Source organism: Dama dama, chromosome 16, assembly GCF_033118175.1.
Source record: "Dama dama isolate Ldn47 chromosome 16, ASM3311817v1, whole genome shotgun sequence".
Lineage (NCBI taxonomy): Eukaryota > Metazoa > Chordata > Mammalia > Artiodactyla > Cervidae > Dama > Dama dama.
The window spans coordinates 28,165,082-28,189,602 of NC_083696.1; the positions used below are offsets into that span (position 1 = coordinate 28,165,082).

General features: G+C 39.0%; 1 protein-coding gene across 2 annotated transcripts; it reads left to right on the forward strand.

The window, feature by feature from the left end:
- Positions 1-212: 212 nt before the first annotated feature.
- Positions 213-23,866, forward strand: ZNF367 (zinc finger protein 367). Of its 2 annotated transcripts, XR_009696377.1 has the most exons (6): positions 213-800; positions 14,500-14,650; positions 17,522-17,641; positions 18,652-18,790; positions 20,933-21,197; positions 21,362-21,492. XR_009696377.1 is itself a non-coding variant. In XM_061163666.1 (5 exons), the coding sequence occupies exons 1-5, from the start codon at positions 387-389 to the stop codon at positions 21,582-21,584; spliced, it is 1,047 nt and encodes a 348-aa protein (XP_061019649.1). In that variant the 5' UTR covers positions 213-386; the 3' UTR covers positions 21,585-23,866. The 2 variants fall into 2 exon arrangements, 1 of the variants encoding a protein (XP_061019649.1); XM_061163666.1 differs by lacking the exon at positions 20,933-21,197 and having other exon boundaries at positions 21,362-23,866.
- The last annotated feature ends 655 nt before the right edge of the window (positions 23,867-24,521 follow it).

Below are 24,521 nucleotides of genomic sequence, written 5' to 3' on the forward strand. Positions count from 1 at the left end.
AGGAGCCTGGACCCCGGCGGCAGGTTGTTATTTTCGGGGGCTCGGCGCCGCGCGTTCAGCTTCCCTGTCATCGCAAAGGCAAGTCGCCCGCTGCTTCCCGCAGCTGCAGCCTGCGTTGGAGAGTACAAACAGCGGAGAGCGGGTTTGACCCAAGGCTTGGGGGTCCAGCCCTGACCGTCTGGTCCGGCCGAGCCGTTCTGTTCCTTCGCTGGCCGCAGCGCAGGAGGGTTCCAGGAAACGTCCGCCTGCCATGAGCCGGCGGGACTGAGAGCCGGCAAGACTGAGAGCCAGCAACTCGGAGCAGCGCCGGCGAGCGGAGCAAGGACCAGACCCGGGCTCGGGGACTGCGGCCCACGGCCGCCGGAGCTGCGGACCCGGGCCAGGCAATGATCCGGGGTGTGGAGGCGCAGATGGCGGACAACGCCCCTCAGCCGCCGCCCGTCATCTTCTGCCAGGACTCCCCGAAGCGGGTGCTGGTGTCGGTCATCAGGACGACCCCGATCAAGCCCACATGCGGCGGCGGAGGGGAGCCAGAGCCGCCGCCTCCGCTCATCCCCACCAGCCCTGGCTTCAGCGACTTCATGGTGTACCCGTGGCGCTGGGGCGAGAACGCGCACAACGTGACGCTCAGCCCCGGAGCCTCCGGGGGCGCAGCCTCGGCTGCCTTGCCTGCCGCCGCCACCGCCGAGCACCTGGGGCTTCGCGGACGGGGCGCGCCGCCGCCCACCGTCTCGGCCGCCGCCGCCTCGGGAGGTGAAGACGAGGAGGAGGCGAGCAGCCCGGACAGCGGCCACCTCAAGGTAAGTGGCGCGGGCGGGCGGGGCGCGGGGCAGTCGAGGCCCGTTAACGGCGCTGCCTAGCCGGCAGCGCCCGCGGACTCGGCGGGCGGGGCGGGGCCGAGTTAAAAACGCTAGGTCGCTTTGGCTGCGGCGGGGGCGGGCGGTGGCGGGTGACAGGACGCTGACGTCACTGCCGCGCGCCAAAAATCTGCCCCCCCCCCACTCGGGGGCGGGACTGGACTTCAGTCATGTGACTTCGGCAGGGGATTGGGGAGGCCCAGCGGAACAGAGGCCACTGGCCAGCAGGTGCAGTGGGCGGGAGCGCGGCCTGGGGGTCACGAACCGGAATGGTCAGCCGGCTTTGTCAGCCGTTCGGCCTACCGCTGAGTCCTCTCTGGCGGGAGAGGGCGGGAAGGGGCCGCAGGCCTTCAACTGTTCCTCTGGGTGCAGGAAGGGAGGGGTTGCGCCGTTTCTGCTTCAGCACTGCAGACACCACGACCCTGCTAAAGATGCCTTGCAGAGACGGCCGAAGAACAAGAAGGGACTTAGGGGAATCTTACCCAGCGGGTACAACTGGGCTCCCAGTTGTACTAAGTAAGCGTACAACTTTGCTAGATTCTGAGAGCACAGAGTGGAATCGGACGCTGTTGTCAAAGGCTTCGAATTGCTTGGAGACTCAGTCTGTTTTAGAGCCGGGAAGGATTCAAACCTACAATTTACGGATCAGGCAATTGATACTTAGAGGTATTGATGAAGGGAGCTCCCCAAGGTCCACAGCTAGGTAGCAGGAATGCTGATAGGATAGACGCGTTTTTGTGGCTCCAAGTTCTGAAGCAGGGCTTCCATGGTTTGCTCAGTGGTAAAAAAAATCCGCCTGCTAACGCAGGAGACGCGGGTTCCATCCCTGATGAGGAAGATACCCTGGAGAAGGAAATGGCAACCCACTCCAGTATTGTTGCCTGGGAAATCCCATGAACAGCGGAGCCTGGGGGGTTCAGTCCATGGGGTCACAGTAGAGTCGGACACGAGTTAGATACTCAACAATAACAGAAAAGTATTTGTGTAATTAGTGCTGATATAAGTTTAGCATTCAAGTTCTATTAGTTAAGTGGCTATATAAGATAAGCAGTTTGTTAAAGATAAATCACCTTGTGGATAAGTACATTTATATTCGCAAATACTGTATCAATTGAAACAAGTTGGTCATCATTTACACACAGTAACAAAGATATTGAAACTCCTTGTTGAGCCCTGAGGAAATTGGTACACTGTTACTAATTGCATTGTTATTAAAGTACTGTAATTATACAGCTATATGCCTTGACACACTTCAACTCTTAAAGCTATTACTTAAGTAAAAATTTGAAAGAAGTAGTAGAAATATTTATATTAGTGCTGAATTTGTGAAGTGAGCAATCACAGTGTGCTGTCTCTAAACAGCCCTTAATAAGATGGCTGGGTATCCTAGGTATTTTTCCATATTAACATATTTACATGTTTAGTACTTGAAAAAAATATATAGTAGGTTATATAGTTGAGCAACATAAACACATATATGCATAATTTACTTGTAGAAGATTTTGCATCTATTATTTTATTCCTGATTATAACTGAATCTAATTTTGGATTATCCAAGGAGGTTAATGTTATCATAGATAAATGAAATTCTATAGGTATGGGGTTTTTTGTTTGTTTAGTTTGGTTTTTTGGCCCCAAACAGTCTTTTCGTCACATAAATCTTTAAAAAAAAGTTCTTACTAATGCATGAGTTTGAATTTTATTTTTACTTTGTCTATTTATCAGAGGTAAAATATAGTACAAGTTAACGAAAAACACGTAAAAAGCTTTTATACATGTTACTTTTTTCCCTCCTCACAGTCGTCCATACTATAACTGTTTCATAAATTGTTAGCCAAGTTGATCCTTTTATCAATGAAGAATCCAAATACAGCTCCAAAAAATTCATTCATTTAGCGTCTCCATTCTGATGGGGGAAGGTCTGGAATATACTTTCTTTAGGGAAGTTACCTAGTTTGATTTATGATCAGTACATTCTTTAGTTTTAGTCTAATTCTTCTGTTTGGCTTTTCTAAAGTACTTGTAGTTCTTTTATTTCCACATGCATGAATGAATCATAGTGGCTGAATCTGCTCACCTTCTGGGAAGACGGAAGACAAGTCCGAGATATAGTTGGTGCCAATAGCATGCTTCCCTCTATCTCCCCACACCGCCCCCCCACACACACCCTTCTCTCAGTATTTGGGTAAGAGGCACTAACGGCTATGGGTTTGAGAATGTTTGTGTTCATTCACTATTTGTTACCACTGCTCGGAAGGGAGGCTTCAGCATCTCAGTCCTTGCTTTTTTGTTTGTTGCTGCCCAACATTGTCTCCCCTGCCTGTGGGAAAATATCCATCTTCTGCCAGCTTATTTTGGCCCCTCATCACAAGATTGTTCAGCACTATTGGGATACAGTTATATATTAACATGGTCTCTCCCCAGGTTGTAGAATTCTGGCAGGGAAGGGGGCACGTCTAATTTTCCTCTGCCTAAGGATATTCCAAGCCTCCATACTTGTGCTCTTTACTCAGATTGCATTCATGAAGTTATTTTTCCACTGTGGGGCCTGTGCAGTTTGACTTCTCTGCACATCCTCAGATTTACCCTTCAAGACCTGCCAGCTGCCTATCCTGTTTCACCTTTCTATCACAGATCATTTTAAACATCTAGACTGTACTTAGCCTTGTAGTAGCCTGTAGTTTTGATCACCACCATATTTAAACATAACATCATATTAACATGTTTCATCAACACAGTAGCCACCATTTATTATTCATTGCCTTGCAGAGCAAACCACCAGACTTTGTGTTGATGGTTTTGAACTTTTTAATCAATTTACCTTGTTTATCTGATGAAAAAGGAAGAATTAGAGAAGTCCTCAAAATTAAGTTCATCATATGATAAGTAGCAGCACTGATTGGAACCTTTTAGAGCTCTTACTCTTAATCCCTACATGATACTGTTTCTGTGAGTTGACTTTAGGGTTTTTTGGTTTTTTTCCTCTAATATTAAGATTCAAGTAGGAAATTTCCTGGTATTCCAGTGGTTAGGACTCTGTGCTTCCACTGTAGGGGGCATGGGTTTGATCCCTGATCAACTCCTGGTGGGAGAACTAAGATCCTGTATGCTGGGTGGCTTGGCCAAAAAAGGAAAAGGAAAAATGGACTTTTTTGGTGGTCCAGTGGTTAAGAACCCCCCTGCCAATGCAGGAAACATGGGTTCAATCCCTAGTCCAGGAAGATTCCACATGCAGCAGGGCAACTAAGCCTGGGCACCACAACTACTGAAGCCTGCATGCTCTAGAAGAGCCCGTGCTCTGCAACAAGAGAAACCAATGTAATAAGAAGCCCATGCACCGTGACTAGAGAGTAGCCCCTTCTTATTGCAACTAGAGAAGCCTGCATGCAGCAACAAACATCCAGTGCACCCCCCCAAAAAAGAAGATGCAAGTAGACTCATAAAATACACTATTCAAAATGATATCTCAATTGAGGTGCTTTATGAGAGTACATGCAATAGATAGATACAAATTAAGACTTGTAAAGTTGTCAAGATAAGTCAAAGTAAGGGACAGCATTAGGAAGCAGATATGTGAGCCACAGGAAATTTGGATCAAATCTGAATTGGAAAAGGGAGATAAGAAATATTTACATTTTCTCATAAAAACAGGAAGGTGTACACCTCTTCCACTGAAAACTATTTTTCTTTTCCTTCCAGATTGTTTGTATACTTTATTCGAATTTTGTTTTGTAAAAAATTTGTCAAGAACTTTTAGTTTTTTTAGTAATCATGGAAACATCAAGTTTGAATATAACTTTCTAAAGCTTAGGTTAATGTGTACGTTATTCTAAGTGTCTTGAGAAATAACTCAAACTTTATTAAATAACTTTTTAAAGTTGTTGATGTTTGAGAATAAAACATTTATCGTAAAGTATTTTAGAAAGTATTTTAAAATCACTACCTTCTGGTAGTATTGGGATTGTTTTAAAAATTAAAATTGCTGAGATATGCAAACATTTTTGACAATATTTTACTTCTTTCTAATAGCTTATTTTGCAGCAGTGGCCACATAATAGCAATAAGATATGTTAGAGTTTCTAATTCTTTATTTATTATTATTTTTGCAGATTATCAAGCAGTCTTGACAAGATTTGTCTCTTAAGCTACAAGTATACTTAGTCATTGATGAGTTAACACTTGGTTATTGTCAAAATGTACATGGAAACATGCTTTTGTTTTTAATTGCTAAGGCTGAAATGAAGTGTTTTCTTAGAGTGACATTTTTGTATATATGGTTAAAAGATGTTCTTTTTTCATTTATTTAGGGTATTAGATGATTACTTGCCTTGCTTAATTTTCTTAGCTAAAAAAATATGCTTAGTGAAGCTTTACCTGCATATCACTGAGATGTTGGATTATAATGGATTTTTCAGCCCTATTTCTCATTTGGAAAATGAACATGTGGTTTGTAGCTGAGACAAGATCTTAGAGTTACTGGGAAGCAACCAAATAGTTAACTTAAACAAAAAATGTTCCCCCACTGTAAAACATGCTTGTTAATTTTTTTTTAACCAGAAACAGAAAATAATAACGGGTAATCTTAAAATTTTGATTTTAAATAGTTTAGTTATTTGATACTAAATCACTTATTTCAAATTGTAATACAGTGAATAGTATGTTTTATGTATTTAAAAAATAGTTGGGAAATGATCCTTTTTGCTGTGGCAGAGCTGAATCACTAAAGTTTTTAATTAACCTTATTTCATGTTCCATTTCTTTCTTAACAGAACCAATCACCTGTGATTTTTATGGATCATAGATGGTGTGTTTATTTTGCATTTGAAACAATTATTCATGATACCATGAAGTGAAGTGAAGTGAAGGTCTGCCTCTTTGAGACCCCGTGGACTACAGTCCATGGAATTCTCCAGGCCAGAATCATGGAGTGGGTAGCCATTCCCTTCTCCAAGGGATCTTCCCAACCCAGGGATTGAACCCAGGTCTCCCACATTGCAGGCAGATTCTTTACCAGCTGAGCTACCAGGGAAGCCCCATGATACCATAACCAGCAACAAGTTATACAGTTATTGCAGAGAATGGATGAGATCTTTATCCCATCAACAAATATATATTAACAATGTTCCTGAGTCAGTTAGCTTAGGCTAAACCATGCTGCAGAATACAACCTCAAAATCTCAATCTCAATCTATGCAAAGCTTGTATTATGCATCCTGTGAGGGTGCTCTTTATCCTGTTCATTCTGGGACCTAGCTGGGACATGTGAGTCTTAAGGTGGAGCAGAAAGAGAGATGGTAGAACCTTGTGATGGCTTGTAAACCTTTTGCTCAGAGGTCACACATGTAATTTCCATTCATGTTTTATTGGTCAAAGCCAAGTTGGCCTCCATGGGGCTGACAGGAGGGAGGGGCATTGAATATTTTAACAATGTTAGTAATCTGCCACAGTGCTTTCTTAACATTCTTTTTTTCTTTTTTCACTTTTGTGGCAAAAAAACAAAAAATTTACCAACTTAACCATTTAAAAATATTAACTATATGAACATTGTCATAATAGAACTCCAGAACTTTTTTATCTTGTGAAACTGAAACTATACCTATCTAGCTCCCATTTTCTCCATCTCTGGATCCTGACAACCACCATTCTGCTTTTGTTTTAAGGCTTTTGAAACTCTTTAGATACCTCATATAAGTGGAATCATGTAGTATTTATCTTTTTGTGACTTATTTCACTTGGAATAATATCCTTAATGTTCATCCATGTTGTAGCATATGACAGAATTGCCTTTTTTAAGGCTGAATAATAAGAAAATGTCACATTTCCTTTGTCCATTCATCTGTCAGTGGACATTTAGGTTGTTTCCATCTCTAAGCTGTTGGAAAAATAGGTTTTACTATCTATGAATATTTAGACATGGTTTATCCTATAAGATATTCATCCATATTGAGATTATGCTTTTCTTTCAAGGTGAACATTGAAGGGAATCTTGCTTATTATCAAGGTTTCAGGTGATGTTTTTAAGCTTTGGGAAGACTTTAGGTTTTTATATGGAAAGCAGTAAAAACATCTTCAGTTTGGATGTAGGTGTTATTTTTATATATAACTTGTATGTGTAAAAATGTAACTTACCTGGGAAGAAAGCTTTTTTTTTTTTCTTCAAGTAAATGCTTATTGTAGATTAGTTTTAGAAACCTAGAAATGTTAAGACAGTACAGGGAGTTCCCATCAAGCATGTACCCAGTCTCCTCTATTGCCAATATCTTACATCATTTTGATACATGTTGTGCTTAATATATTTTTATTTATTTTGCTACACCAGGTCTCATTTGTGGCATGTGGCATCTAATTCCCCGACCAGGGATCAAATCTGGGCCCCCTGCATTGGGAGTGCAGAATCTCAGTCACTGGACCCCTAGGGAAGTCCCACATTCATTGTAATTAATGAACCAAATTGATACATTATTAACTAAAGGCCATAGTATGTTCTGAGCTCTTTAGTGTTTTTTTTTTTTAATTGAGCTGACATTTACATAGCATAAAATTGACCATCTTAAATTGTAATCCACTGACATTTAGTAATTCAAAAGGTTGTGAAACTACCACCTATATCAAGCTTCAAAACATTTTCATCACCCCCAAAGTTGTTTATCAATTATTTAGCCACTCCCTTTTCCCCTTTATAGGCAGTCTCTGGAAAACACGAACTGTTTTCTGTCTGGATATCTAATAACACTGATCATACAATATGTGGCCTCTGTGTCTGACTTCTTTTATTTAGTATACTGTTTTCTGAGGGTCATCCACCTTATAACATGTATGACTGTTTCTATGACTGAATAACGTACCATTGTATGTGTATATGTACATATATATATGCTATTGTATCACACTGTCAATCTCTTCCACGACGGCTGAACCACTTTACTTTCCCATCAGCAGAAATTTCCAACTTCACATTCATGCCAAAAATCACCTTATTTCCTACTTATGTTCCTGGTTGGTTGGTTTGTTTGTTTTTTAGTATAATCGAGTTGGTGTGAAATAGTATTTCACTATGGTTTTTTAATTAATTTTTTTCTCTTCAGGCTTTACTGAGGTATAATTAACCTCAACTGTGGTTTTGATTTGCATTTTCATGACCTTGCTGGCCATATGTATCAATATAACTGCTTTGGAGAAATGTCTATTCAAGTCCTTTGCCCGTTTTTTATTTGAGTTTTCTTTCTGTTGTGTTGCAAATGTTCTTTATCTGTTCTAGATACTGAAACCTATCAGATAAATGATTTGCAACTTATTATATCCCATTCTCTAGGTTGTCCTTTCACTTTCTCGATAATGTCTTTTGACATGCAAATGTTTTTAATTTTAAGTCCAGTTTGTGTATTCTTTTGTTGCTTATGCTATTGGTGCCCCATCTAAGAATCCACTGCCAAATCTGAGGTCATGAATATTTATTCCGCACCCCCCCCCCCCCCCGCCTTTTTTTAAGAGTTTTAAAGTTTCAGCTCTCACATTTTGGTGTGATGCATTTTGAGTTAATTTTTGATATATTGTGTGAGGTACAGCTTCATTCTTTTGTAGGAGGAAATCCATCCAGTTATCTAAGAACTGTTTGTTGAAGAGCTGTTCTTTCCCCATTGAGTGTTCTTGGCACTCTTGTTGAAAATCAGTTGGCATAGAATAAGGGTTTATTTCTTGACTCTCAATTTCATTTCATTGGCCTATGTCTATCCTTACACCAGTACCACACTGTCTTAATTTCCATTGCTTTGCAATAGGTTTTGTAAGTGTGAGTCCTCCTGCTTTGTTCTTTTAAAATACTGTTTCACCTACTAGGAGCCTCTTGCAATTCCATGAGTAGAGGATTGCTTTTTCCATTTCTGCAAAGACCTTTGGGATTTTAATATGGATTCCATTGAACCTGTGCATGTGATCTCTTCTTTGACCCATTGGCTATTTAAGAGTGTTTAATTACCACATATTTGTGTGTTTTCCAGTTTTCTTTCTGTTACCAGTTTATAGTTTCATTCCATGTGTGTCAGAGAAGATGCTTTTGATGATTTCAATCTTTTAAAATTTATTGATACTTGCTTTGGGCCCAACATATGGTCTGTCTTGGGAAATGCTCCATATGCACCTGAGAAAAATGGGTATTTTTCTGTTTCTGTGTGAATTGTTCTGCATATGTCTGTTAGGTGTGGTTGGTTTATAGTGTTGTTCAAGTTTTCTATATCTTTGTTGACCTGTCTTGTTGTCTATCCATTAATTGAAAGTGAAAATCTCCAGCTATTTTTGAACTATCTTGTTCTATTTTCAGTTCTGCCAGTTTTTGCTTCATACATCTTTGGAGCTCTGTTGTTAGGTATGCATGTGTTTATAATTGTTCTCTTTTTCATCCTTTCACTTTTAACCTTTTTATGTTTTTGGCTCTAAGGTGAGTTTCTTGTTAATAGCATATAGTTGGTTCATTAAAAAAAAAATCCATTCTGCCAATCTGTGCTTTTTACTTGTAGAATTTAATGTATTTACATTTAAAGTAATTACTTATAAGGAAGAACTACTCCCCTTTTGTTTTCTATATGTCTTACACCTATTGTGTTTATGAATTCCTCCATTACTGCCTCCTTTTGTGTTTGAGTTTTTGGTAGTTTATCATTTTCTTTCCTTTCTTGTTTCCTTTTCTGGTATTCTTTTCCTTCCTTTCTTCTTTTTAGTGATTACTCTGGGAATTTTGCTTAACTTCTTAAAAATGTGAAAAACATCTATTTTGAATTAATATCGCTTTAGTGCCAATAGTATACAAAAGTTCTGCTTCTCTCCATTTTTGTTATTGTTGTCACAATTGCATCTTATATTGTGTTCCCACTAACAAAGATTTATTATTTTTTTAATACACTTGGCATTTACCTTTTATATAGGACAGAAGGGAGACATTATATGCCCAAAGTACAATACTTCTAGCTTAGGTAGTTACCTGGTGTTGTTTATTTCTTTGTATGGCTTTGAGTTATTGTCTAGTGTCCTTTCATTTTTGCCTGAAGAACTAACTCCCTTTAGATTTGTTGTAGGGCAGATCTACTAGCAGTGAATTCTCAGCGTTTATCTCAGAATGCGTAATGTCTTCATTTTTGAACAATAGTTTTATTGAATATAAGATTATTGTTTGATTTTTTTTTCCCCTTCCAGCACTTTAAACATATCATCCCACTGATTTGTACAGTTTCTCCTGAGAAATCAGCTGTTAATCCTATTTAGAATTTGTAGGCATGATAAAAACTGACAAAAACTGCTTCCAGAGTCTTTGTCTTTTGATTGTTTGATTATGTCTCCCTGTGCATCTCTGATTGTGTTTATTACAGAAGTTGATTGACCTTCTTGGAGGTTTAGACTTGTGTTTTATTAACTTTGGGAAGTTTGCAGCCATTATTTCTTTAAATATTCTTTCTGTCCTATTTTCTCTTGCCTCTGGATCTCTGATTGTGTGTGTGTTGATAAGCTTAATGCTGAGGTATCCCCCTAAATTTGTGTGTTGAGATCCTGACCCCTAAAATTATGGTGTTAGAAGATGGGGCCTTTGGGAGGTGGTTAGGTCATGGGGGTGGAACCCTCAAAAACAGAATTAAAGCTGTTATGAAAGAAGCCCTGGAAAGCTCTCTTGCCCCCTTCTGCCATGTGAGGACACAGCAAGAAGTCACTGGCTGTAAACCAGGGAGTAGCCCCTCACCCAACCATGCCTGCACCTTAATCTTGGACTTTACAACCACCAGAACTGTGAGAAATAAATTTCTGTTATTTTAAGTTACCCAGTGTGTAGTATTTTGTGCTAGCAGCCCAAATGGGCCCATAAGACACTTGATGTCCTACTGGGGCCTTAGGCCTGTTCATTCTTTGTCTGTTCCTCAGACTGGATTAAAAATAGTTGGCCTATTTTTAAATTTGCCGGTTCTTTCCTCCTGCCAGTTCAAATCTGCCATTAGGACTCTGGAGTGAATTTTTTTTTTTTTCCTTCATTTCGGTTATTGTATTTTTTAGTTCTAGAATTTCTATATTTTAAACATAGTTTGTTTCTTTATTGACATTCTCTGTTCGTTGAAACAGAGTTCTCCTGGTTTTCTTTTGTTCTTTGTCCATGGTTTCTATTACCATGGAAGTTTATTTAACTTCTTTGTCTAGTAAGCTATGAGGTCTGCTTCCTCAGAGGAAAAATGAACTTTTATAAATGGGTCATATTTTTGTTTCTTTGCATGCTTTGTAATATATTGTTGAAAACTGGGTGTTTTGAATGTTATGAAGTAGTAGCTCTGGAAATCAAATTCTCTCTCCTCAGTGTTTGTTTTAGTTGTATACTGTGGCTTGTAGTTGTTTGGTGACTTTTCTAAACTATTTTTGTAAACTCTTTGTTGCATTTGTTCTCTGAAGTCTATTTCTTTAGCTTGAGATCAGCTCATATTTTGAGATTTTCTTGAGTGCTTGGAACCAAATGGAGGGTGAGGCAGGGGGAGAAATAAGAACAGAGAGTAAAAAAGTAAAACCCTTCTAACTTTGCAGAATGGTTCTGTGCTGTAGCTCTCCTTATATACTTAGCCAGACTGTTTACAATTCTGTTTTAACCTTCATTTCTTGCTTGTGCTGAGCCTAAAAATCAGTCAGAAGTGAAAGCTTTGATTCTTTTCAGATATTTTCTGAGTATGATTCCTGTGCTGGGCAAGTATGTGACTTCCTAAATTCCTTCCTTTAAGATATGTGGGCACTTTTCAATGCCCTAATTTCCCGAAGAAATTCTCTCCCCAGCTTTTCCTCCTAGGTTTTTGGTGTGTCTGTGTGCCTTAGTTGAAATCTTTTTCCCCAGGTGGCAGTAAGTTGTTATTGGCCTTACAAGGTTTTTGAGAGATGCCCTCCATGTAGCCACTTTTCTGCCCAGAGAGAGTTCTAAGTTAGTCAGAGCTTCAGGTAGCCCCCAGGTTGGGGAAAACAGACAAACACAATTCTTTCAGAATATAAGGGCTTCTCTGTTTTCTCTTGAACCAGGGACTGGGATCCTACACTGAGAATGAAGACAACTGTCTTCAAAGACCACTGTGAGGAGAGGGTGGGGCAAGGAGTTGTCAAATGTGCTGTACAATTTTCCTACAGTTTTACGTTGCCAGTTTCTTGAGTTATTGTTGGCTGAGTTGCTGTAAATTTCTGATTATTTTCTGGAGTTGTGACAAAGCTGATTTTGACAGTTTTTGCTTGATTTTTCAGTGATTTGGGGGGGAGGGGTGGGACCTTGAAACTACCTACTCTGCCATTTCCCTGATGTCACTGAAGAAAGGTATTCAATGGTTATTCACAGGCACACCTTTGAGATACTGTGGATTTAGTCCCAGACTCCCGCAGTAAAGCCAATACTGCAATAAAGCAAGTCACACAACTTTTTTGGTTTATTAGTGAATAAAAAGTTATGTTTATACTATAGTCTCTTTAGTGTGCAATAGCATTATGTCTAAAAAAACTGCTTGTTGTTCAGTCACTAAGTCCTGTCTGACTCTTTGCAACCCCATGGACTGCAGCATGCCAGGCTTCCCTGTCCTTCAGTATCTCCCAGAGTTTGCTCAGACTCATGTCCCTTGAGTCAATGAAAACAATGACAATCCAACCATCTCATCCTCTGTTCCCCGCCTTCTCCTGCCTTCAGTCTTTCCCAGCATCAGAGTCTTTTCCAAGGAGTCTGCTCTTTGCAGCAAGTGGCCAAAGTACTGGAGCTTCAGCTCTAGCATCAGTCCTTCCATTGAATATTCAGGGTTGATTTCCTTTAGAATTGATTGGTTTGATTTCCTTGCTGTCCAAAAAACACTTTATGGGGCTTTGCTGGTTGTCCAGTGGTTAAGAATGCACCTGCCAATTCAGGGGACATGGGTTTGATTCATGGTCCAGGAGGATACCACATGCCACGGGGCAGCTAAGCCTGTGTGCCACAACTGCTTGAGCCTGTGCTTTAGAGCCCAGGAACTGCAACAAGAGAAGCTACCACAATGAGAAGCCCACACCCTGCAAGTGGAGAGTAACCCCTACTTGCCACAGCTACAGAAAGCTGGCACACAGCAATGAAGACCCAGAGCAGCCAAAAATAAAATAAATAATTTAAAAAACCCTTTATTTATAAAAAGTGCTAACTACCATCTGACTATACAGAGTTGCCGCAAATCCTTCAATTGTAAAAAATGCAGTATCTGCAAAGTGCTTTTCATTCCAGTCCCAAAGAAAGGCAATGCCAAAGAGTGCTCAAACTACCACACAATTGCACTCATCTCACATGCTAGTAAAGTAATGCTCAAAATTCTCCAAGCCAGGCTTCAATAGTACGTGAACCATGAACTTCCAGATGTTCAAGCTGGTTTTAGAAAGGGCAGTGGAACCAGAGATCAAGTTGCCAACATCCACTGGATCATCAAAAAAGCAAGAGAGTTCCAGAAAAACATCTATTTCTGCTTTATTGACTATGCCAGAGCCTTGGACTGTGTGGATCACAATAAACTCTGGAAAATTCTGAAAGAGATGGGAATACCAGACCACGTGACCTGCCTCTTGAGAAACCTGTATACAGGTCAGGAAGCAACAGTTAGAACTGGACATGGAACAACAGACTGGTTCCAAATAGGAAAAGGAGTCTGTCAAGGCTGTATATTGTCACCTTGCTTATTTAACTAATATGCAGAGTACATCATGAGAAATGCTGGGCTGGAGGAAGCACAAGCTGGAATCAAGATTGCCGGGAGAAATATCAATAACCTCAGATATGCAGATGACACCCCACTTATGGCAGAAAGTGAAGAAGAACTAAAGAGCCTCTTGATGAAAGAGGAGAGTGAAAAAGCTGGCTTAAAGCTCAACATTCAGAAAACTAAAATCATGGCATCCGGTCCCATCACTTCATGGCAAATAGATGGGGAAACAGTGGCTGACTTTATTTTTGGGGGCTCCAAAATCACTGCAGATGGTGATTGCAGCCATGAAATTAAAAGATGCTTACTCCTTGGAAGGAAAGTTATGACCAACCTAGACAGCATATTGAAAAGCAGAGACATTGCTTTGTCAACAAAGGTCCGTCTAGTCAAAGCTATTGTTTTTCCAGTAGTTATGTATGGATATGAGATTTGGATTATAAAGAAAGCTAAGCGCCAAAGAATTGATTCTTTTGAAGTGTGGTGTTGGAGAAGACTCTTGAGAGTCCCTTGGATTGCAAGGAGATCCAACCAGTCCATCCTAAAGGAGATCAGTCCTGGGTGTTCATTGGAGGGACTGATGTTGAAACTGAAACTCCAATACTTTGGCCACCTGATGCGGAGAGCTGACTCATTGGAAAAGACCCTGATGCTGGGAAAGATTGAGGGCAGGAGGGGAAGGGGACGACAGAGGATGAGATGGTTGGATGGCATCACCGACACAATGGACATGGGTTTGGGTGGACTCCGGGAGTTGGTGATGGACAGGGAGGCCTGGCATGCTGCAGTTCATGGGGTCGTAAAGAGTCGGACACGACTGGGCGACTGTACTGAACTGAATTGAAGCATGATAAACAAAAGTATGCCTGAATTATGATACTATATTTTAATGAGTGGAGTGAAAGAAATTATATTAATGTTTTACAAATTGTTAACAGGATGGAATCCGACGTGGTAGACCCAGAGCAGATACTGTACGGGATTTAATAAATGAAGGAGAGCATTCGTCCAGCAGAATCCGTTGTAACATCTGTAATAGAGTGTTTCCACGGGAGAAATCACTCCAGGCTCACAAAAGGACTCATACAGGTAAGTTGAGCAAATTTTAGAGAATGCCAAAAGTGATACTTAACTGAAAGCTGATTTGATGTTTAGGCCTATAAATTAATTTTTTAGTTGCCTCACATTTCCTTATTGTAAAATTTTAAAAGCGGGCACTGTGTAGTCAGCTTCTCTTTTGGTGGGGAGGGATAGTTTTCTGAACATTGATACCATGTGATTTCTAAAGTTATCATGGTAATTAGTGTAGCTATCACAGGAATATTATTACTAAATTTGGTTCTATCCTGTCTATCCAAATTTTACTTGATATGCCTTTTAAGTTGTCTGTTTGACTGTTAAAACTAATTTGTAAGTCAAATCCTAAATCACTAATAGTCAGATTTTTAATAGAATGTCTAGAGTCCTCTGTGCCATCAGGATATTTGATGTTACTGTTAAATCTAAGGTGAAGTAATTTTTCATAATTAAATGTATTGTAGGTAGTTATCCTAAGACTATCATATATCTTTATTTGTGTGAAGAAGTCATACTTGCATTTAAAATACCATACAGAGAACAAAAAGATAATATAAAGAGGGTCTTGTTCTTGCCACAGAGAAAGTTGGTCCCTGAAGGTGCCATATATTTCTAATGATGACATCAAATAATTTACAGATGAGGAAACTGAGGCACGAAAGCGCCCAATTGCCACTGACTTAACAGCTTCTCATACTCTTTAGAAGTATACTGGCCGATACAGTAGCGTATGTGGCCCTTGAGCACTTGAACTGTGGCTAGTCCAGATTGAGATAAGCAGTTTGTATAAAATACACTTAGTATGAAAAAAAGAGAGTAAACAGTGTCCTTAATTTTTGATGATGATTACAAATTGAAATGATAAAATTTTAGAGGTATTGAGTTAAATAAAGTATATAGTTAAGTTAATTTTACTTGTTTTGTATTACTTTGTGAATGTGGCCATTAGAAGCGGTTCTCATTCTACTTCTCTTGGTCAGTACTGGTCTAGAATTTGTGTTTTTCACCTGTAGTCCCCTGTTTGTTCCACTATGTTTATGGTTATCACCTGTTTCTTTTTTTAGTTTTTGAAAAGATATAGTTCAATGACATGCTAGAATATAGGTGTTCTTAGCTAAATCCCTGAAAAGGGGTAAAGTTTTAATTTTGAATCATTATAAACTAAGGTGGCCAAGATGTTTTGAATTCAGGTACCATTCAGTAAAACTATTATTTTATGCATATCTGATTCTGAGAATTTTTTTCAATCAACTTAGCCTGAAATATGGAGAAGGAAATGGCAACCCACTCCAGTATTTTTGCCTGGAGAATCCCAGGGATGGAGGAACCCAGTGGGCTGCCATCTGTGGGGTCGCATGCATGCATTGGAGAAGGAAATGGCAACCCACTCCAGTATTCTTGCCTGGAGAATCCCAGGGACGGTGGAGCCTGGTGGGCTGCCGTCTATGGCGTCGAACAGAGTCAGACATGACTGAAGTGACTTAGCAGCAGCAGCCTGAAAAGTGAAAGTGAAAGTGAAGTCGCTCAGCCATGTCCGACTCTCTGCCACCCCATGGACTATATATATAGCCCACCAGCAGCCTGAAATAACCCCAAATAAGCGGTTCATAGCTATAGAGTACATGTTGCCAATGTGGAATCAGTTGCCAAGATTCAAGATCAAGTGGCGTAATAAAAAGGTGCTTGAGTCCAGTACTGATCTCCCACTGAGCCACTGTGTGTCACCCAATGCTTCTACACCTATTACACTGTGTCCCGGGGACCTGAGCCCAAGATCCCCATATTATAGTTAAGTTCTAATAGTATATGCTTTTAGAGAGTAGAAAAGCTTTTCTCTTACTCTAGTCTATGTCTATTAACTTGTGTCCAGCTGTTAACATTTAGTACATTTCTAAATAAAAAATTTAGGGAAGACTCATTACTGTTCTTTGAGTCATATTGGAAGAACCAATGTATAATTGTTGACCAAAGAATGTTTATTCAGGAAATAAGTTTAATTATGACTGAACAACAACCTTTTTGAGCACTTTCTTTAGCCTGACACTATGCTGTGTACAGTACAAGGTGCTGTTCATCTTTGTATGAGGAGAGTTCATGATGCATAAACAACATAGGATACTAAGTTAGTGGAGGGATATGTCACTTAATTATTCGGAGGTGGGGGCGGTGGGGGTCGAAGAAGTTTCACTGGGAGCCTACAGGATTGGGAAGATCTGAATGGGCAGAAAAGATAGGGATTCCAAGGAGTAGAAGATAGGGAACTGCCTTGTGGCTGGAGTGAATCTCCAGGAGGGAAGTCAAGATAAACCCTACTCCTGAACCCAGTAGCTATAGTGCAGGTATTAGAGGGCCATTTAAAAGTCAGCAGATCGTTTTTACTTGTTCAAGGAGAAGAGTAGGGTTTGGGATGGTTTTAGAGGGTAGTTGGATGGAAAAAGCAAGTATTTTCTGCCATCTACTCCAAAAGTGCTATACGGAGTCAGAGACTAGAGACCTGCCAGGATTCCTTCTAGGTGGGGGGGCTGCCAGTCTGACCAGAGGAGGGTGGAGGTGGAGACGTTTTAAATAATCAGCAAGAGCTAGCGATTCAGACTGGGGAGGCGGGGCAGAATATGGGATAAGCTGAAGATGATAACTGCAAAGATTGTGAACTGGGGTACCGAAAAGCTCAAGGGCTAAAGAAAACATCGTGCTTCCAAGTGATTCCCTGCTTCATATTATCGAAGTGGGCCCTTAGCACTTCCATTTGCAGCTCTGTAGAGGCTGTGGCATGTTTTATTGTTGTTTGCAGTCATGACCTATGTAAAGGTTGATTCTCTCTCCCTGCCCCTCCCCCCTCCCCACCTTATTGTCTCATAAATATAACGACATCTGTTTACTTAGGTGAGAGACCTTATCTGTGTGACTACCCAGACTGTGGAAAAGCCTTTGTTCAAAGCGGACAGCTCAAAACCCATCAGCGTCTTCACACCGGAGAAAAACCTTTTGTTTGTTCAGAAAACGGTATGGTGTTAGAAGTTAAGTTTATGGAATAACCAGTTGTGAGTTAAAGGTTAAAATATCTTTTGCTTGAATTTTTAGGAAGTGAAGTTTTTGATAGAGATTTTATCAAACCTCTTAAGTTAATATGTCCTTGCTAATATGTGATCCATATTAGTTGCTGGGAAATGATTGATTTTTAAGTAAAGTATTCTTTTTAGGTGAAAATCTTTATAAAGGGCAATTAAAAATCTATAACCAATTGTAGGCAATAGAAAATTCTATTCAAGTAAATATAGCCTTTAGCATAGGCTTTTACTTTGGTGTTAAACTTTTAACTGTTAAACTGAAGGAAGCACATTACTGTCTAAATTTTCAGGAGGGGTGGGGGCGGAGTGGATTTTACCAGCTCAACATTGCTACTGTTGGTAATTTCTTAACACTTTTCTTAAGTGTTTACTTATTGTTTTACCAGTTTCTTAATCTGTTTTTCTTATGTACATTTTTACACAGTTATATTTGAAATTCAGTACAGTTTTGTTCTGTTGCTCCCTGGTTTCCTTGATTAATATCAGTTGTTACAAATGTAGCACATATACTTAACAATTGCCTCAATGTTAGATATTGAATACTTAATTTGTTTTTAAAATTTGCTTGTTATCAACAAACATGAGAGGCCTGTTTTCCTCTTTAAAGCTTTATTTACCTTTTGGGATTTTTTTTAATGACAGATGCCAAGAATGAAATTCCTGGGTCAGAGATTTTGAATATTTTTATGACTTGTGCTAATAAATTACTTTCCATTGGGGTTTAATGCATTTACATTGCAATGACCAGGAGGTGAAAGAACCATCTTCACCTTCCTTTCGGTGGCATTGATAATACCAGTTTAAGGTTATTTTTTTTTTTCTCAAGTTATAGAATGATAAATCTCATCATCTTATTTTTTTTTTCGGATACCAGTGAAACTGAACATTTTCCATGTCTGCTAGATATCCAGATTCTGATGAAATGTTTCCTTCTGTGTTTTGAAGGCTGCCTAAGCAGATTCACCCATGCAAACCGCCACTGTCCGAAGCACCCTTATGCCAGGCTGAAGCGAGAGGAGCCCACAGATGCTCTCAGTAAGCCCCAGGCTGTGGACAACCAGGCTGCCGCTGAGTGGTTGGCAAAGTAAGGCTCTCCCTGGAGTCTACAGCAGAATACTGCCCAGTGTGCGGGTTGAACCTGGGGACTTACACAGTTCTGTCAGTTTAAGTTGCTTTTATACATGTTTTTTAAAAATGGCACTTTATTTCTTTAAAGCACAGAATTGTTAGGAGTTTTATTTGAATCTGTGTGTGATAGACTACTGTATGTTTAGTCTGAGCGCTCAGACCACAATTTATTTAAAAGCAAGGGTTTACCCCATTTGAAAAGAATGTTTTTTATGTATTGTATTTCATTTGTCATTAGTACAATCCATCTTCATTTTCTTTATATTGAATTTAGCGATGTGTTGATTATGAGAGAGACAGAGACTAGAGGTTCTTCTAAAGTAAAATTTCCAAAAGCATCCAGTTTAATTTTTTTAATGGCAACAAAGTGGCCAGTATAAAAACATTCCAGTAAGGATGTTTTGATTTAAGGAGTCGTCACACACCAGCAGCAGCTGATTGTGCCATTCCCTGGCTTCACTCGTCTCCTCTGCACTGAGGATAAACTCTAGAATCCCTAATTATGTTCTGTGGTTCTGCCTCCCTCTAGCAACACAACTTTCTCCAGCCACCTGGGTTCCTTGTCTCTCTACAGCACTGTTATTGTAGTTTCTAGCCCTTTGTGCTCACTTCTCTCTTCACTCTGCTCATTCTTCATTTCTTCATTTCTTACTCAGATTAAACATCACTTCAGGAAGTTCTTCCCTAACCTACCCAGTAACCCCCAAAACAAATAAGGTTAAATCCACTTAACATGATTTTATAACACGTTGTATTTTCTATCTCAAAACCTCCATCACACATTTATTTGTTCGATGACTATCTTCCCTGCTGGATCATAAGCTCCACAAAGGCAGGGATTGGGTTTGTCTCAAGTATTGCACCATTTTCTTCCTCCTTGCTGGCTTCCACTGCCCCATTGAATCTAATTTTGCCCAAGCCAGAAACTAACTAGTCATCTTTGTCTTTATCTTATTTTTCTCCCATCTACTCAGTGATCAACCTATGGATTCTACTTCCTTAACAATTCTCAGGTTCAGCCACTTAAGTCTTCTCAATCGATACTTCATGCTGCTGCCAGAGGAGTCTTTCTAAAATGCTAATATGATTCTCAGTACGAAGTCTAAACCTTTTATTATAGCATTCAAAGCCCTTACCTAGTCCTTGCTGACCTTGCTGACTTGTATTTTGCTGTTTTCCTTTTCTAGTTGTCCTTGAAGTCATATTGAACTATTTGCATTTCTCTTTTTATATTTCTGAGTATTTCCACAAGTTTTCTAGTTTGAGTAGTCTAGGTTTCCTGAAATCTGGTAGTTGTAATTTTTTTTGTGTGTGTAATTTTAAAAACAGCTTTATTGAGGCATAATTGTCATACAATAAATTGTACACATTTAAAGTACACAATTTGATGTGTTTGATATATGTAGATACCTGTGAAACCATCACCAAAATCAAGATAGTGAGCATACCCATCACTTCCACAAGTCTCCTCATGTAAGCCTGCATCTCCCTGCCACTGCCAGCCCCCCAAAACATTCATCTTCTTTCTCTCTGTACAGTTCACATTTTCTAGAGTTTTATACAAATGGAATCGCCCATTATGTACTTGGTTGGCTTCTTTCAACCATCATAATTATTTTGAGAGTCATGGTGTTGTTGAGTGTATCAGTTCATTCCTTTTTATAGCTGTGCAGTAATCTGTTGTATGGCTGTAACTCCAATTATTTATTCATTCACCTCTTGATAGGCCTTTATGTTGGTTTTGGCTATTACAAATAAAGCTGCTATGAACATGAATGGACATTTTTGTAGGTAATGGTACTGTCATTTAAATATGCCTTTCTTTGGTTTTCAGAAAAGGTGAAACATTTGCATTTTCTCTTGTGCGTTGTCAGTTGACCATGCAATAGAATAATGATGGTGCTCTTAAATTCTTGAATAAGCTCTGTGTGTTACCCTTAATAATCCATTTGCACTATTTTTTGGTGGGTTTAAACTTTCTCATAATTAGCTCTATCAGAAGCCATCATCCCTCTGTGGATAGGATAAATAGGCTTCTAATGATTATTCTATTTCTATATTTTACTCTAGTCCATTTCATATGTGATCTTGAAATCAGTTTAATGATGAAAACACATGACTCCAGAGCTGAGTCTGAGCTGCTGCTTGTTGATTGTGGCATTCTAAGCAAGTCCTTCAGCTTCCTGAACTTGAGTTTTTCCACATGTTATGGAAACACGTGGAGAAGGAAATGGCAACCCACCAGTATTCTTGCCTGAAGAATCCCAGGGACAGAGGAGCCTGGTGGGCTGCCGTCTATGGGGTCGCGCAGAGTCGGACACGACTGACGCGACTTAGCAGCAGCAGCAGCAGCATGGAAACATGTAACGTATTCACTTTGTAACTTTATAAACTGAAACACACAAAATAATACTGTAGTAAAGACCCCCCCCACTCCCTTTTTTTTTTTTTTTTTTTTTTTTTTAGAAAAGTGAGCATTGGAGAATGTTACCTATACGTGTAAGTAATGCGGATGCATTTCATACAGGTACTGGGAAACACGAGAGCAGCGCACTCCCACCTTGAAAGGAAAGCTGGTTCAGAAGGCTGATCAGGAGCAGCAGGACCCGCTGGAGTACCTCCAGTCTGACGAGGAGGACGACGAGAAGAGCGGGGCGCAGCGGCGGCTCCAGGAGCAGCGGGAGCGCCTTCACGGAGCCCTCGCCCTCATCGAGCTCGCCAACCTGACGGGGGCGCCGCTCCGCCAGTAGCCCGAGCACTGACTCTTCCACTGTACAAAAGTACTGCCCAGCGTACTTAAAAAGTAGATCCTTGGGCATAAGCTAAGCACCTTATTTGCTTATCATAGGCTGCTATTCTGTAGAAATGTATGAAGAATGTCATTGCCCCAGAATATGGGGTGAGAGAGAATTGCACTTTTTTTATATGGTCATTGATTTGTTGTAAAGTTTAAAATATTTTGTAAATATGGGACTTCTAGTACAGGGTAGAAAACTACGTATTGTGGGAGGCTAGATTTTGCAAGTTTAATGCATTCATTGGAAGCAGTTCTCACAGAAAGCACTTTCTGAATAAGACACTTGTATGGGGAAAAAAAAAAAAGCATGGTACATGTAGCCAAAGAAGGTTTAAATAGATTATTTATAAGATCAGTTTTAACAATGTATATTAGTATGTTTAACAATACTGTAAACACTGAAGCAGAAAGCATAAGATGTGAGTAAGGTATATATTTTAAAATTGCAAAATAGTGTGCCTAATAAGACTAGAGATGGAAAACTGACTTTTAGAAGACTTTCTAACTTTGGGACTTTGGAAGAAAACAGATATTTGAAGATCTTGGTAAGAGGAACAGTAGTTAAGAATTTTCAAAATTGGAGTGAAATCAATCTTATTCTATCTTTCTGAGGTTTTACAACTCACTATGATGTTTAGATTTGAAAGCACTTGTCACCCTAGCTTGTTAACTTGGGAACTTTTGCACATTTCATGTTTCTCATTTGCTGAAATTGAATGATTAATCTTGCAAAGTCTAGGTAACTTGGTAATCGGTATTTTAAAAATATATTATGGGCCCTGTAATGAGATTTGGCACTTGGATTTTTATTAATAAAAGGGACATCTACAGGGTTGTTTTGTAGTGAACCGTTTTAGATCTTTTGTTAGCAAACACTAAATTTAAATGTACTGCTTGTTTAGAATTATTAGCAAATGGAAGCCTCCTATTTATATTTTCAGTGCATAAAGCCACCTTCTTGCTTTACTTCAGAATAACATGCCAAGCTATTTTGTGTTCACTAAATTTAGCTATCAGTTAAACACTGCAGAAAATATTAGCTACTCAAATAAGTAGGCTTCCGGAATAGTTTTAACTGCAAGTGTGTTAACTTGTGTGGTGGTTTTAAATAATTTTTTCCAAAATAGATGAAGTTTTTAAACACCACTTTATGTACTGAAGCATGAATAGAAAAATGAAGAGCTGAGTAGTTCACCTCCTTTATGTAGGCATAAACTTCCATCATTTTAGCTTGTTTTAAGCAGAAACTAAACAACATGCATAGCATGGTAATTTTATAGATTGCTTAATTGGAGTAAACGTCACAATAAGGGAAATAAGGGCTCGTCAGTGCCTTTCTTTCTTTTTTTTGTATTGAAGTAGTAGCCTACTGATGTAGTTTAAACATCTAAAATGTAGGCTTCTGTATCTCAAAATCCCAACATGTTGCAGTACACAGATAGTTTAAAATGTGTAGCCATGGGGAAGGGGATGTATGTAAATGTCTTGAAATGAGGCAAAAGTATGAAAGATAATAGTAACAAATAATGTGTATGATGAGGACATACTTTAAAAATGTAATTCCTCTGTACAGTAAATTACAAATCTTGAGGGATTTTTTTTTTTTTTTTTTTGTAATAAGAGAATTTATATTTGTAATGGTCTAAGAATTTTTTTTTTTTTTTTGGTAATCTGGTATATAGAATTTTAACTTGGAGCACTTATGAGCACAGTAAGAGACTATAGCATCTGAATTTTCTTGGTTTAGGTTTCAACATTTTTCTCTAGAATTTCCCTCTCAAAGATGACTTAAATGAATTCTAAAAAGCTTCATCAGTCTTGGGAAATTTAATGAACTTACCTAAAGAAGGAAATGCAGTAGGAATTTAAAAAATACAAATTCACACATAATAAAATTTAAGGCCTTCAAAAGTAAAGAGTTTTTGTTTCTCCTGTCAGCTTTTGTCAACTATAATAGTTATATTCACAAACATTTTCTATTTGTATAATTGGAAGTTTTAAGAAATTATTACAATTATTTACTATAGAAATATTTAAAATGTTCCTTTTTTGATATAAGCTATATATTTGGACAAAATACATTGGCATCTAAAATTTGAGGTGTGTTAAAAATGTGGTTTACATTCAAATTTTTGAAGTGTTTTATGCTTCATATGGCTAAGTTGTAGTTTGGCAGAGTTAACAGCATAAGAATAAACATGCTGTAATTTTAAAAGTTGCTTTGAATAAAAACTTACTTTACAGTTTAAAGTACATGCTCATTCTTAAACCCTTTATAATTTGTTTTTTTAAAAAATACTATAACCAAAAAAAATAAAAATACGATAACCATAATATAAAAATTTAAAGATGGAAAGAAATATCATGTAGCCATACATTCTCCTGTCATTATTATTTTGGTGCATTTTATATTTCATTCCAGTCTCAGGCATCTTTTTAGCATAGTTGGAACCATTGTGTGAATTCCTTTTTCTTACTTTAAAGCTTTGGCCTTTTAGACTCTGGATATTCATTTAACTTCCTCATCTGTTTTCATTATTACAGTGTAAAAATACCGATGTAATAAAGCATCAAACTACTGCCAGCTCTATCCCAGGCTTTATATTAGGGTAATCAGGAACTGGAGTTTTGTTTCACTTATATCCAGGATGTGTTGAATCGGAGGTCAACCCTGGAGAATCCACTCAAGGCTTGTTTACTTTTCTGAGTCAAGCAAATTGCTTTAATTTTTCAATTATTTTTGGTAGATCTTTAGTTGGTTATTTGCAGTGGCAAGGTTTCAGCCTGTCCAGTCTTTGTGCAAAAGAATTTCACAAGCAACTCTTCAGTGTCAGTTGTGGTTTAAACACAGAAAGGATGAGATTTTTGACAGTAACTTAAGTTCCAGGAA

Excerpts from the sequence above, each read along its gene's own strand:
- ZNF367 (XM_061163666.1), top strand. The coding sequence starts at position 387 with ATGATCCGGGGTGTGGAGGCGCAGATGGCGGACAACGCCCCTCAGCCG. Across the intron at positions 14,651-17,521 it reads TCACAAAAGGACTCATACAG|GTGAGAGACCTTATCTGTGT; the intron begins GTAAGTTGAGCA and ends CTGTTTACTTAG. Across the intron at positions 18,791-21,361 it reads GCCGCTGAGTGGTTGGCAAA|GTACTGGGAAACACGAGAGC; the intron begins GTAAGGCTCTCC and ends CATTTCATACAG.